At 42.0% G+C, this 15,285-nt stretch overlaps 1 protein-coding gene across 1 annotated transcript in view; it reads left to right on the forward strand.

Annotated features, from left to right (window-relative positions):
- AP3M1 (adaptor related protein complex 3 subunit mu 1) overlaps window positions 1-15,285 on the forward strand; it is a 33,089-nt gene that overhangs the window by 15,276 nt on the left and 2,528 nt on the right. The window contains exons 4-8 of the mRNA XM_007520351.3: window positions 8,475-8,612; window positions 9,125-9,210; window positions 10,205-10,338; window positions 11,802-12,009; window positions 14,834-14,978. Coding sequence (XP_007520413.1) covers window positions 8,475-8,612; window positions 9,125-9,210; window positions 10,205-10,338; window positions 11,802-12,009; window positions 14,834-14,978 — 711 coding nt within the window. The remainder of the gene's footprint in view (window positions 1-8,474; window positions 8,613-9,124; window positions 9,211-10,204; window positions 10,339-11,801; window positions 12,010-14,833; window positions 14,979-15,285) is intronic.

Consider the following 15,285-nt stretch of genomic DNA (forward strand, 5'->3'; position numbering starts at 1 on the left):
GCCAGACATCACTCTGGTACATGTGCTGCCGAGGATTGAACTCAGGACCTCATGCTTCAGAGTCTAGTTCTTTAGCCACTGCGCCACCTCCCGGACCACTGTATTTAAATATTTTAAATAGTGTTACGTGATGTGATGTGATGCAGGTGTTTACCATTGCTGTAGTGATAATCATTTTTGTACTATGTATTAAGCCAACATGTTGTACAGCTTAAAATTAACAGTGTTGAATATCAGTTATATCTTAAAGAAAAAAAAAAGGGAGTCTGGCGGGAGCGCAGCGGTTAAAGCGCACCTGGCGCAAAGCACAAGGACCAGTGTAATGTAAAAGTGAAGGGCTAGACATCAGACTGTGAGCTCTTCTCCTTATAAAAAAATAAGTAAAAGGGGGGTCGGGTGGTGGCACAGTGGGATAAGCGCATGTGGCGGACCGGAGTAAGGATCCCGGTTCAAGCCCCCAGCTCCCCACCTGCAGGGGAGTCGCCTCACAGGCGGTGAAGCAGGTCTGCAGGTGTCTATCTTTCTCTCCCCCTCTCTGTCTTCCCCTCTCCTGAACCCCATCTGGGGGTCTATTAGCCACACATGCTCTGACACCCACAAGGACAGCTGTGTGCTCTCAACTGTCCCCCAGTGGCTCTGATTCAAGCAAACACATGCAGCTTCTAAGCCCTCTGCAGGTGGGGACCAGGGGCTTGAACCTGGGTCCTTGTGCATGGTAACATGTGCAGTTAACCACTGGCACCACCCTCCTGAACCCCTCTCCATTTCTCTTTGTCCTATCCAACAACGAACAACATCAACAATGGCAATAATTAATGACCACAAGGCTACAAAAAGGGAGTGGGGAATGGCCTCCAGGAGCGGTGGATTCAAGGTACAGGCACCGAGCCCAGCAATAACCCTGGAGGGAAATAAATAAATAAATAAATAAATAAATAAATAAATAAAATACCTTTTAAAAGATTTATTTAGGGGCTGGGTGGTGGTACACCTGGTTGAGTGCACACTTTACAACGCACAAGGATCTGGGTTCAAGCCCCCAGTTCCCACCTGTAGGAGGAAAGCTTCCCAATTGGCGAAGCAGTGCTGCAGGTATCTCTCTATCTCTTTTCCTCTCTATCTCTCTAATCTCAGTTTCTGGCCATCTCTATACAATGAATAAATAAAGATAAAATTTATTTATTTATTTATTGCAGGGAGGGTGGTGGATACCAGAGCCACCACTCTAGCTAACATGATGCCAGGGCTCAAATTTGGGGCCACATGCTTAAGAGTACAATGCCTTGTTCACTTTGAAACCTCACTGGTTGCCTTTAGCTTTTTTTTTTTTAATTTTTTTTACTATATTTATTTGACAGAGACAGCCAGAAATCAAGAGGGAAGGGGGTGATAGAGAGGGAGAGAGGCAGAGAGACACCTGCAGCCCTGCTTCACCACTTGCAAGCTTTCAGCTTTCTCCTTGCAGGTGAGGACCAGGGGCTCAAACCCGGGTCCTCAGGCACTGTAATGTGTGCGCTCAACCATTTGTGTGCCACCGTCTGGCCTCTCCTTTAAAAAAAATTTTTAAACATTTATTTGTTTCCCCTTTTGTTGCCCTTGTTGTTTTTATTGTTGTTGTAGTTGTTGTTGTTATTGATGTCATCATTAGATAGGACAGAGAGAAATGGAGAGAGGAGGGGAAAACAGAGAGGGGGAGAGAAAGGCACCTGCAGACCTGCTTCACCTCCTGTGAAGTGACTCCCCTGCAGGTGGGGAGCTGGGGGCTCCAACCGGGATCCTTAAACTGGTCCTTGTGCTTTGCGCCATGTGCGCATAACCCGCTGCGCTACCGCCCAACTCCCTTATTTATTTATTTACTTATTTTAATATTTTATTTATTTAAATGAGAGATACAGAGAGAGGGGAGAGAGGCCAGACCACTGCTTAGCTCTGGCTTATAGTACTGCTGGGAATTAAACCTGAGACCTTGGAGCCTCAGGCATGAAAATCTCTTTGCATAACCATTATGCTGTCTCCCCAGCCCTTTAAAGGTCATTTTAAAGTGGGGGTGGGGGTACAGTTTCAGTCATCACTGTGGCTTCACCACTCCAGGTAAACTTTTTCACATGAAAGACAGAGACAGAGCTGGAAAGACAGCATAATGGTTATGCAAAAGACTTCCACGCCCGAAACTCTGAGATCCTAGGTTCAGTCCACAACACCACCATAAACCAAAGCTGAGCAGTGCTTTGGCCACTCTTATTAAAATAAAAATCAATAAAATACTTTAGAAATTATTTTTTTAATATTTATTCCTTTTTGTTGCCCCTTGTTGTCTTTATTGTTGTAGTTATTGATGTCGCCGTTGTTGGATAGGACAGAGAGAAATGGAGAGAGGAGGGGAAGACAGAGAGGGGGAGAGAAAGATAGACACCTGCAGACCTGCTTCACCGCCTGTGAAGCGACTCCCCTGCAGGTGGAGAGCCGGGGGCTCGAACCGGGATCCTTATGCCTCCTTGTGCTTTGCGCCACCTGCGCTTAACCCACTGAGCTACAGCCCAACTCCCTAAAAATGATTTTTAAGGGTCTGGGTGGTGGTGCACCTGGTTGAGCGCACATGCTAAAGTGCACAAGGACCTGGTTCAAGCCCCTGGTCCCTACCTGCAGGGGGAAAGCTTTGCGAGTGGTGAAGCAAGTCTGCACTGTGTCTCTGTCTCTCTCCTTCTCTATCTCTCCTCCTCCTCTCAATTTCTGGCTATCTCTATCAAATAAATAAAGATGATAAAAAAATTTTAATTATTTTTAAAAAAGAAGAAAGGAAGGAACAGAAAGGAGCAAAGAGGGAAAGAGGTAGAGGGAAAGATACTGCAGAACCAAAGCTTTCCGCAGTACTGTGGGAGCCTGGTTCAAACCTGAGTCACTAGTGTGGCAAGTCATGCATACATGAAACCCTAGCTACTATATTTACAGAGCATATTACTAAGGCAATGCACTGTATAGTTAAAATGAATGTTTCAGTGGATAGACTGTCCCTTCTTAATTATAGTGGGTAGCCCTAGGGTAGGACCTTGGAGAATAATCAATAGAATGTTAGCAAGGATGGAGGAGTAAGACCTTTCTGTTTTTTTTTTTTTTTTACTATTTATTTATTCCCTTTTGTTGCCCTTTTTGTTTTATTGTTGTAGTTATTATTGTTTTTGCTGCTGTTGGATAAGACAGAGAGAATTGGAGAGAGGAGGGAAAGAAAGAGAGGGGGAGAGAAAGATAGACACCTGCAGACCTGCTTCACCGCTTGTGAAGTGACTCCCCTGCAAGTGGGGAGCCAGGGGCTTGAGCCAGGATCCTTAACCGGTCCTTGCGCTTTGCGCCACCTGTGCTTAACCCACTAAGCTACTGCCCGACTCCCGACCTTTCTGTTTTTAAAAAATATTTTGGGAGTCGGGCAGTAGTGCAGGGGGTTAATTTCTCTCTGTGCTATCCGACAACAGCAACATCAATGATAACTACAACAATAAAACAACAAGGGCAACAAAAGGAAATAAATAATAAATAAATATTTTTTAAAAAAGAAAAAATAGGGAGTCGGGCTGTAGTGCAACGGGCTAAGCGCAGGTGGCGCAAAGCACAAGGACCGGCATAAGGACCCCGGTTCGAACCCCGGCTCCCCACCTGCAGGGGAGTCGCTTCACAGGCGGTGAAGCAGGTCTGCAGGTGTCTATCTTTCTCTCCTCCTCTCTGTCTTCCCCTCCTCTCTCCATTTCTCTCTGTCCTATCCAACAATGACAACAACAATAATAACTACAACAATAAAACAACAAGGGCAACAAAAGGGAATAAATAAATATATATATATATATATATATAAAAGAAAAATATTTTTATTTATTTATTTATTTTGATTATTGAATAGAGATAGAGAAATTAAGTGGGGGAAGATATAGAAAGAGAGAGACACCTACAGCCCTACTTCACCCACTGGTGAAGCTTTCCTCCTGCAGGTGGCTGCCAGGAACTTGAACCCAGGTTCTTGCACTCTGTAATGTGTGTAGTTAACCAGGTGTGCCACTACCTGGCCCCTGAGTAAGACTTTTCTTCGTGGATGAAATTGAATGAGAAAAAGACACACAAACTGAAAATTTTGGAGTGGTATTAACCCATATGACAGAAGCAAAAGTATTTTTACTTGAGTGGTGAAAGATAAAATTATAGTGTTAAGGAAATCCATGAATGCTAAGATAAACATTTTTCATAATAAAGAGGGCAAACAAGCTGGGTAGTGGTGCACCTGGTTGAGCACACATGTTACAGTGTGTAAGGACCTGGGTTTGAGTCCCCAGTCCCCACCTACAGGGGGAAAGTTTAGTGAATGGTGAAGCAGTATTGCAGGTATCTGTCTGCCTCTTTCCCTCTCTATCACCCCCTTCCCTCTTGATTTATAGCCTCCTCTATCCAAATAAATAAATAAATAGAGATAATTTTTTAAAAATTTAAAAAGAGGGAAACTAGATTTTTTTTTTTTTTTTTTTTTGGCCAACAGGGCTTTATACTTGTGTGATTCTACCAGTCGTAGGCACTCTTTTCTTATATAGATATTTTTTCTCTCTCAGTATTAGAAAGACAGGAAGAGCAGGGGGAGAGAGAAATGAGAGGTTATATCATAACTCCACCACTCATGAAGCTTCCCCATGTGGCACTGGGGGCTCAAACCTGGGTCGTGGCACATGTTGAAGTGTGCACTCTGTACCAAGTAACTATCTTATGGTCTCTGATCTTTCTCTCTTTCTTTCTTTCTTTTTTCTTTTGGTTCTTGGTCTACTTATTTATTTATGAGAGGGAATCAGGAGAGAGCCAGAGAACCAGAGCATCACTCTTAAGACATGCAGTGTTGGGGAGTCAGGCTGTAGCGCAGCGGGTTAAGCGCAGTTGGCGCAAAGCACAAGGACCGGCATAAGGATCCCGGTTCAAACCCCGGCTCCCCACCTGCAGGGGAGTCACTTCACAGGCAGTGAAGCAGGTCTGCAGGTGTCTATCTTTGTCTCCCCCTCTCTGTCTTCCCCTCCTCTCTCCGTTTCTCTCTGTCCTATCCAACAACGACTACAACAATAAAAAAAAAAAAAAGACATGCAGTGTTGGGGATTGAACTTAGGACCTCATGCTTGAGAATCCAACACTGATTCTATTGCACCACCTTCCTGGCTACCCTGAAAGCTTTTTTTAAAAAGATTTGTTTGTTTGTTTGTTTATGTTTATGCTTATGTGAGAAAGACCAAGATCACTGCTCATGTGTTGCATAGGATTATGCTGAGAACTGAACCTGGAGCCTCTAGACCTCAGGCATGCAAGTCCTGTGCTCTGACACTAAGATGCTTCCCCAGTTCCACTGAATGGTTGTCAGCAGTAAGACTAAAGCAGTGTCTTTAGAAAATTGTAGAAGATAATAGGTTAGAGACAGGACACTAAATTATATTATAAAATTGTATTTTTTTTTTCTTTCCTCCTCCAGGGTTATTGCTGGGCTCCGTGCCTACACCATGAATCCACCGCTCCTAGAGGCCATTTTTTCCCCCTTTTGTTGCCCTTGTTGTAGCTTCGTTGTGGTTATTATTATTATTGCCCTTGTTGACGCAATTCGTTGTTGGATAGGACAGAGAGAAATGGAGAGAGGAGGGGAAGACAGAGAAGGGGAGAGAAAGATAGACACCTGCAGACCTGCTTCACTGCCTGTGAAGCGACTCCCCTGCAGGTGGGGAGCCGGGGGCTCGAACCGGGATCCTTACGCCGGTCCCTGCACTTTGCGCCACATGCGCTTAACCCACTGCGCTACTGCCCGACCCCCATAAAATTGTATTTTTAATTTGATTGAAACTATTGCTTAGAATGAAATCAGAATAAAAAAGCTAAATTATCAAAAATGATATTATCAACTTAGAGGTAAATATTTACAGAAATGCGTAAGAATAGTGATGTTAGGTATATCTTACTTATAAAAATAGATTTCTGTTTGACACTTTATATGTTCTACATGTTTAATTGTTTTTGTTAAGTATGTTCCACTTGCAGGCCAGGCAGTAGCATACCTGGTTTGAGTGCACACGTTACCAGATTTAAGACCCCCGTCCCCACCTGAAGAGAAGCTTCATGAGTGGTGGGAACAGTGCTGTAGGTCTCTCTCTATCTCTTTCCCTCTTTCTCTGTCCTATCAAAATAAATAAATAGTGAAAAAGAGGATGGAAGGAAGAGAGAAAGAAGAGGAAAAAAAAAAAAAAAAAAAAAGGAAGAAATGCCACCTGGAGCATTTCTTGTAGGCACCGAGCCCAGGTGATAAACCTGGTGACACATTTCTCCCTGCCTCCCCAGCCACCACCCCCAAAAAAATACACTAACTAGGCTTATTGTTGGGGCTTGGTGCCTGCAAGAGGAATTTACCACTTCAGGCGGTCATTTGTTCTTTTATTTTTATGTATTTTTATTTGATTTGACAGGACAGAGAGAAATTGAGAAGGAGGGAGATAAAGAGTGAGAGAAAAAGACAGATACCGTGGTCTGGGAGGTGGCCAGTGGCACAGTGGATAAAGTGCTGGACTCTCAAGCATAAGGTCTCGAGTTCAATCCCTAGCAGAAAAGACACCTGTAGACATACTTCACCACTCATGAAGCATCCCCACTGCAGATGGAGAATGGGGGCTGGAGTCTGAGTCATTCTGCATCTTACAGTGTGCTCAGCCAGGTGTGCCACTGCCCAGCCCCCCCACTTTTTAAAAAAATGTATGTTTTTCATTTTATTGAGAAAGAGTAGATACAGAGGGAAGGATACCAAGAGAGAAAGAAAGAGACCAGGACACTGCTCAATTCTGGCATCTGATCTCTCTGCTTATGGTGGTGCTAGGAATTGAACCTGGGATCTCAGGGCCTTAGGCTTGAAAGGCTTTTGCAGAACCATTATGCTGTCTCCCCAACCCAGAGACCCACTTTTTAAGTAGAAATATAAATTAACCAAAATCTTAAGGATGTCAAGAACAACCAGATTTCTCCTTCCTTATTATTATTTTTTTTTTTCATTAACAACAGACTGCTGTTCAGCTCTGGTTTGCAGATTAAACTGGTGCCTCAGACATGAAAGTCTCTTTCCATAACCATTATGCTATCTCCCCAGCCCAACCAGACTTACTTTTAGGCCTATGCCATGTTATAAGGAAATTCTCAGCTATTGAATGTTAACCATGTTGCTGTGGATGCACTGATTTTAAAACGGGAAAAGGTCAGGCCAATGAATTGGCTCACCAGGATAGTGTGCTGCTTTGTCATGTGCATGATTCAGGTTTGAGACTAGCCCCCCACTGTATTGAAGGGTACTTTGGTGCTGTGGTATCTCTCTCTCTCTCTCTCCCTCCCTCCCTCCCTTATTCCCTCTCTCTCTGTCTGGGGGGGGGAACAGATCAGGGTATGTTCTTCATTCAGCTATTCTACTGAAGACTGTTTGTCAGCTTCTCTTATAGAATTTAAAGTAAATACTGAAGGAGCTAATTATTATTCTGTATTCTGTGGTGAAATTTTACCAGAAGATTTTTTTTAATATTTATTTTATTTATTTATTCCCTTTTGTTGCCCTTGTTGTTTTATTGTTGTAGTTATTATTGTTGTTGTCGTTGTTGGATAGGACAGAGAGAAATGGAGAGAGGAGGGGAAGACAGAGAGGAGGAGAGAAAGATAGACACCTGCAGACCTGCTTCACTGCCTGTGAAGTGACTCCCCTGCAGGTGGGGAGCCGGGGTTCGAACCGGGATCCTTATGCCGGTCCTTGTGCTTTGCGCCACCTGCGCTTAACCCGCTGTGCTACAGCCCGACTCCCTTTACCAGAAGATTTTTAAAGGACCAGTCTCTTTTCAGTGCCATGAGATTTTGCTGTTGAGCCACTGGAATTAAGGTAGCTTACTGTTAACATACAGGAAGCAACAGATAAATAAATGAATTTAACTTGATTTACCAAATGAAAAGACTCATGGCCTATTTCTGTTCTATGGAAATTTGATCTTGTTGGTATGACTGTCTCTGATAATTCTAGAAACCATTCACAACCTCAGTGAAGAAAGACCCAGGACTACCAAGCCAGCTGCCCAAGAGCTACTTTGTCATGTGCATGGCCCCACCATACTACGAATCCATTGCTCCTGGAGGCCATTTTTTCCCTTTTGTTGTCCTTGGTTTTATTATATCCTTGTTATTATTGCTGTCATTGTTGGATAGGACAGAGAACTTGAGAGAGGAGGGGAAGACAGAGGGGGAGAGAAAGATAGACACCTGCAGACCTGCTTCACCACTTGTGAGGCAACCCCCTGCAGGTGGGGAAGCGGGGGCTCAAACTGAGATCCTTACTCTGGTCCTTGTGCTTGGCACCATGTACACTTAACCCGTTGTGCTACCCCCCAGCCCCGAACATTGTATTTCTAATAGCCATGTTGTGCATTAACTTTGCTTTTTCCTTTTCTGGTTTCTAGGAAGTAGTAATGTTGGGGACACACTCCCCACTGGACAGCTATCCAACATACCATGGCGCCGTGCAGGGGTAAAATATACCAACAATGAAGCCTATTTTGATGTTGTTGAAGAAATAGATGCAATTATAGATAAATCAGGTAATTGTGTGGATACCCTTTTATTTTTCATTTGAGCAAAAACCATTTCAGCTAACATAAACTGAATTAGCAGTATGATTTTAGCAGAAAGGCATTAATTTTTCCAGAGATTTAAAAATCTGTTTTGGCCTGGTAGGTGGGATAGTGGATGAAGACTTGGACTTGAAAGCATGAGGTCCCAGCTTTGAACCCTAGCATCACATGTACTAGAGTGATGCTCTGTTTCTTCCTCTTTCCTTTCCTTTTAACTAATTAATAATTTATTTAAAAATCTGCTCATTTTGCTGAGGTTATATAAAAAGTCAGCCCAGAGCAGTTAAGCAACAACAGCCAGTGTGTGTGTGTGTGTACACATGTATATATAAATTGGTATAATGGATTGTCTGTCCATTGATAATAGATGTGCAAAGCTTCAGTATGTGTGACACCCAGGAGCTGTCTCCATTCTTTCAGATATAGCTCTAGTCAAAAAACACAGATTCCACTGATGTTACTACTCTTTTTTTCTTCAGGATCTACAGTCTTTGCAGAAATTCAGGGGGTCATAGATGCTTGCATTAAATTGTCTGGAATGCCTGACCTTTCTCTTTCTTTCATGGTAAGTTTTAGTCTCCTGTTCTGTAGCTTCTGGCATGCTTAGTAATTTTTTTTTAATATTTATTTTATTTATTCCCTTTTTGTTGCCCTTGTTGTCTGGCATGCTTAGTACATACTAAGTTAAGTGATAAAGACTGAGACACATATCTTAAATAGAAAACTATTATCTCATAAATATTATTTTGATGTTGGGTGTGGTCAGTTGTATATATATGTATGTGTATGTGTGTGTGACTATATATCCCTAAAATTTTGTAATATTGTAAATCATTGTTAAATCAACAAGAATTAAAAAAAAAACATTTTTAGCATAGCTTCCCAAGACAATAGCTTATTGATAGCTATGGTTATGGAAGAGAGAGAAAGATAGGGACCTGCAGACCTGTTTCACCACTTGTGAAGTGTCCTCCCTGCAGGCAGGGAGCCAGGGCTGAAACCTGGATCCTTGTGCTTAGTGCTGCGTGCACTTAACCGTTATGGAAAGCTATGGTTTATGGAAAGACTGAGACCTTTGCCTAAGTGTGCTAAAAGTGGTTTAAATGAATAGCTGGATTCTGAAAATCTACAGTATCATTTTTATTGAATTTCTGTTTGCTTTCCTGCTATGAAACCACATTGATCTTTTGCATCATTTTAGACATTTGTCATGACAGATTATTCTGATCAATCAAGAGATCTGAGTTCTGGTGTTCTCTCTGCCTCTAACTTGTCCTGACTTTGAGTTCTTTGAGCCTCAGTTCTTCTCAGCTTGAAATGGAACTGGTACTACTTGCATTTTCTATCTTATTAGATTATTGAAATTCAAATAATTTATGTAGATATCTATAGACATTAAAGCACTATGAAACTACAAGGTTATGTTGATGTAATCTTTATAGCAAACTCTTACATGACTATCTTAAGGAAGCATATTAATCCCTTTTAATAGCTGAATAGAATTGCCTTACTCCTTATTAAAACTTTATGACTACAGCTGTTTTTTGTTTTCCTGGCAGAATCCAAGGCTGCTAGATGATGTCAGCTTCCATCCCTGTGTTCGGTTCAAACGCTGGGAATCTGAGAGAGTTTTGTCATTTATTCCTCCAGATGGGAATTTCCGACTCATATCATATCGTGTCAGCTCACAAAAGTATGTTGATGCATCATTCAGATTCTTCCACCAGAATCTGTCAATGTGTTGGGTAGAATTCACCTTCTTCTGTTTGTTCTGGCAGTTGGATGCTTGAATTTATCATTGCTTCCTTCATCCATGATTCACCAGGAGATCCATAAAGAACTGGGGAAAATGTGTACTAAAATCATGAATGCACCTTGACTCTTAAAGAGTATAGAGTAGTAGGGAGTCAGGCAGTAGTACAGCAGGTTAAGTGCACGTGCCGCGAAGTGAAAGGACTGGCGTAAGGATCCTGGTTCGAGCCCCCGGCTCCTCCCCTGCAGGGGAGTCCCTTCACAAGCAGTGAAGCAGGTCTGTAGGTGTCTGTCTTTCTCTCCCCCTCTCTGTCTCCCCCTCCTCTCTCCATTTCTCTCTGTCCTATCCAACAACGACGACATTAATAACAATAACTACAACAACAATAAAAAACAAGGGCAACACAAGGGAAAATAAATTTAAAAAAAAAAGAGTATAGAGTAGTAAATGAAACATCAGAAAAACTTTTACTGAAGAGCAAGCATTTTGGACCATGTATGACTTGGAAAGGTCCACAAACCTGTGCTATAATTTTATTATGGTCTGTAGACGTCGTGGCTGATAAAAGGGAACCTACATATGACATTCCCAACTAAATTTCTTTAAGTCAGTCTTCTCTACACTGAGACTTAAATAGATTATTTAGCAATTTGTGTTGCAGCTAGTTTGTCATTAAAAATATCAAAAGATAATTAGATAACAGAACTCAAAAGGAGAGGAATTGTCTCTTTCTTGACTTTTTCTATAGGAACTGCTTTATTTAGTCTGTATGAGTTTAAATTATCTTTATTTGTGATCTTAACTCATTTATTTAAAGTAGAGCTATGTGCTCCAGTTTTTTGTTTGTTTGTTTGGTTGGTTGGTTTTGGTTTTGCATTCAGGGTTATCACTGGGGCTCTGTGCCAGCACTACAAATCCACTGCTCCTGGAGGCCATTTTTTCCATTGTATTGGATAGGACAGAGAGAAATTGAGAAGGGAGGGGGAGATAGGGAGAAAGACACCTGCTTCACCACTGGTGAAGTGTCCTCCTTGAAGGCAGGGAGCAGGGGGCTGGAACCCTGGTCCTTGGCACCGCTCCTTGTGTTTAGTACTATGTGCACTTAACCAAGTGTGCCAATGCCTGCTACCCCCCCACCTCAGTTGTTCATAGTATGATTTTCACATTTCCATTTTGATTTGTATACATGTTGTTCAGTTCCTAGCACTGTGGTACCACAACATTTGTGGTACACTCAGACCATTCAGTGCAGATGCTAAATGTGCTGTTCTGGAGGTATAGGACCCTTTAGTGGAGTGAGAGACAGGATGAGATACTCTGGACTAAGATTTTAAGACTACCTTTGGAACTTTCTTACATCGTTAACTGTATGTTTATGTGCTTTTGTGTCTTTCTCTTTATAGTCTAGTGGCAATACCAGTGTACGTGAAACACAGCATCAGCTTTAAGGAGAACAGTTCTTGTGGCAGATTTGACATTACAATTGGACCAAAGCAGAATATGGGGAAAACTGTCGAAGGAATCACAGTGACAGTTCACATGCCTAAAGTTGTGCTGAATATGAACCTAACACCAACACAAGGCAGCTATACGTTTGACCCAGTTACTAAGGTATAATCATCTCAGGTCAAGAGTGCCAAGTGTTCCAGAAACCTTTATTTGGGGATATGGGGATCAGAGGGAAGGGTTTAGTACCTTGGTTAAAACTAAAATTTCTGTCACACTGTAGAGGGTGTACTTGTACTGACTGTGAAAGGAATCCTGAATCTGCTACTGAGTGGATGAACAGAAAAGTGAGACTTGCTCTGCCCTTCTCAGAGTGTGCCTTTACTCAGCCATTGCAAATTCAAAGACTGCCTCTTTCTCTAACTAGGAAGATTATAAAAACTTTGAAAAGGGAAAAGCAGTATGTGCGGTGGGGTTAGATAGCATAATGGTTATGCAAAGAGACTCTCATGCCTGAGGCTCCAAAGTTCAATCCCTCACACCAGCATAAACTAGAGCTGATCAGTGCTCTGGCAAAAAAAAAAAAAAAAAAAAAAAGGAAAAGCAATATGTAGATATAAAAAAGATACAATTATAGTCCATTGTTAATTTTTCTATAGAAATTGATCTCTAAGCCCTTCTTTTTTCCTTTTTAATATAAATGCATTGTTTGGAGCCCAGATGATGGACCTAGCTGTGGAACAACTTGCCTGGCATGCAAGAGACCTTGGGTTCAGCCCCCTATACTACATGAAAGGAAGGCCATCTTCACCCTGAAGAGACATCTCTAGCAGAACATTTCTAGAGAAACTGTGAAAGATGATTTTTATCTCAGCTTCAGAAAAAAGACTTTTCAATAATGTCATTGAACTGCTTAATAAATGAAGACATATTTTCACTTATTAAAGATTTTTATATGAGTTAGCCTTATAGGAGTGAGAGAGAAGGCCTGGTATATGCCAGGCCAAGAAGTGAAGCAGGAATCTCAGGCTTGCAAGTCCTCAGCTCTATCAGCTGAACTGTTTCACTAGCTATAAAAAGCATATTATTCGGCATAAGGATCCCAGTTCGAGCCCCTGGCTCCTCACCTGCAGGGGAGTCGCTTCACAAGCGGTGAGGCAGGTCTGAAGCAGGTTTCTCTCCCTTTCTCTGTCTTCCCCTCCTCTCTCCATTTCTCTCTGTCCTGTCCAACAATGATGACATCAACAACAGTAATAACTACAACAATAAAACAAGGGCAACAAAAGGGAATAAATAAATAAAATATTTTTTAAAAGAAAGCATATTGGGAGTCAGGCTGTAGCGCAGCGGGTTAAGCGCAGGTGGCGCAAAGCACAAGGACCAGCATAAGGATCCCGGTTCGAACCCCGGCTCCCCACCTGCAGGGGAGTCACTTCACAGGCGGTGAAGCAGGTCTGCAGGTGTCTATCTTTCTCTCCTCTTCTCTGTCTTCCCCTCCTCTCTCCATTTCTCTCTGTCCTATCCAACAACGACAACAACAATAATAACTACAACAATAAAACAACAAGGGCAACAAAAGGGAATAAATAAATAAAATAAATATTTTTTAAAAAAGCATATTATTCAATGAAGTTGTAGGGTGGGGAGGTAGCATAATGGTTATGAAAGAGATTCTCATGCCTGAGGCTCCAAAGTTCTAGGTTCAGTCCCCTGCACCACCCCAAGGCAGAGCTGAGTAGTGCTCTGGTAAATAACAATAATATTAAAATAAAATTATAGAATGGTAAAGAACATATAATCCAATCATAAGAATTTGAAGAGCCTCCCAGAGACCTTACCAGGCTGAGAAATAGAGAGCTTCATAGCCCGAATTTAATCATAACCAGTTTCGTGCTTTCATCTGTTACTGAGTGTACATGCTAAAAATTAAATGTTCAGACACTTTTTAGGTCAATCTTGTCATTTTACAGGAAAATAATAAAGTGGTTGTGTGGGGGGGAAGACACCTGAAATCAGAGGACCGTAGGTGTAAAGTCCAGCCTTGCATTTAACTAGTTATGTGGCCTCAAGCAAGCTGTTCTTTATCTCCTTTGCAAAAAGAAAGATGAAGGCTTTTATGAGATAACATGGACACTGCTGAGTATAGTACTATTTTCAAAAGTAGATGCTCGGGTGGGGAAGGCAGCATAATGGTTATGCAAACAGACTCATGCCTGAGGCTCCTAAGTCCCAGGTGCAGTCCCCCGCACCAAGCCAAAGCTGAGCAGTGCTCTGGTGTTTCTGTGTGTGTGTGTGTCTCTGCATCTCTCTCTCAAAAAAAAATTAATAAAAAAAATAAATAATGGAGTCAGGCGGTAGCGTAGCGGGTTAAGCACACGGCACAAAGCGCAAGAACCATCATAAGGATCCTGGTTCGAGCCCCCAGCTCCCCATCTGCAGGGGAGTCGCTTCACAGGCAGTGAAGCAGGTCTGCAGGTGTCTATTTTTCTCTCCTCCTCTCTATCTTCCCCTCCTCTCTCCATTTCTCTCTGTCCTAACAACAATGGTATCAATAACAACAACAATAACTACAACACCAATGAAAAACAAGGGCAGCAAAAGGGAAAATAAATAAATGAATATAAAAAAATTAAAGAAATAATAATAAAAAGTTTAAAAAGAAAAAAGCAGATGCTAATCAAAAATTGGTTTTCATGGTCCAGGAGGTGGCGCAGTGGATAAAGCATTGGATTCTCAAGCACGAGGTTCCCAGTTCAATCCCCGGCAGCACATGTATCAGAGATATCTGGTTCTTTCTTTCATTAATAAATAAATTCTTTTTAAAAAATTGGTTCTCACCCCTCCTCCAAAGTCACTTGAAATGCAATAAAGATTCCAGATCTCTAGTTTCCAAGATACTACTTTATTATGTATAGATGTTTATGATCTTTTTGAACATTTATCTTTAGAAAGTGGTTCTGACCAGTGTTTTTTTTCATGTCTTTTTAAGGTAATGACATGGGATGTGGGAAAAATTACTCCACAAAAGCTCCCAAGTCTTAAAGGACTGGTGAATTTACAATCTGGAGCACCCAGGCCAGAAGAGAATCCAAGCCTCAACATACAGTTCAAGATCCAGCAGCTCGCTATTTCAGGTCAGGACAAACTTTGTGTTTCAGGGTAACTGAGTTTTGCTAAGGTCTTAGGAGGAGCTGAGAAGGATAGCATCCTGTCTCTAGAAAGAGCATCAGTTCAGTCTACCTGGTAAGGTTGGCAAGGGTCCAACCTCTCAGGTACAGGGAATTTGGAAAACACCTTATTTCATGTAGCTTCCCTTTCATCCCACCCTCATTCAAATACCAAAGAAGTCATTCATACTCACAGAAAGTAGAGTTATTGTGGTCCGGGAGGTGGCGCAGTGGATAAAGCAGCAGACTCTCAAGCATGAGGTCCTGAGTTCAA

Source organism: Erinaceus europaeus, chromosome 1, assembly GCF_950295315.1.
Source record: "Erinaceus europaeus chromosome 1, mEriEur2.1, whole genome shotgun sequence".
Classification (NCBI taxonomy): Eukaryota; Metazoa; Chordata; class Mammalia; order Eulipotyphla; family Erinaceidae; genus Erinaceus; species Erinaceus europaeus.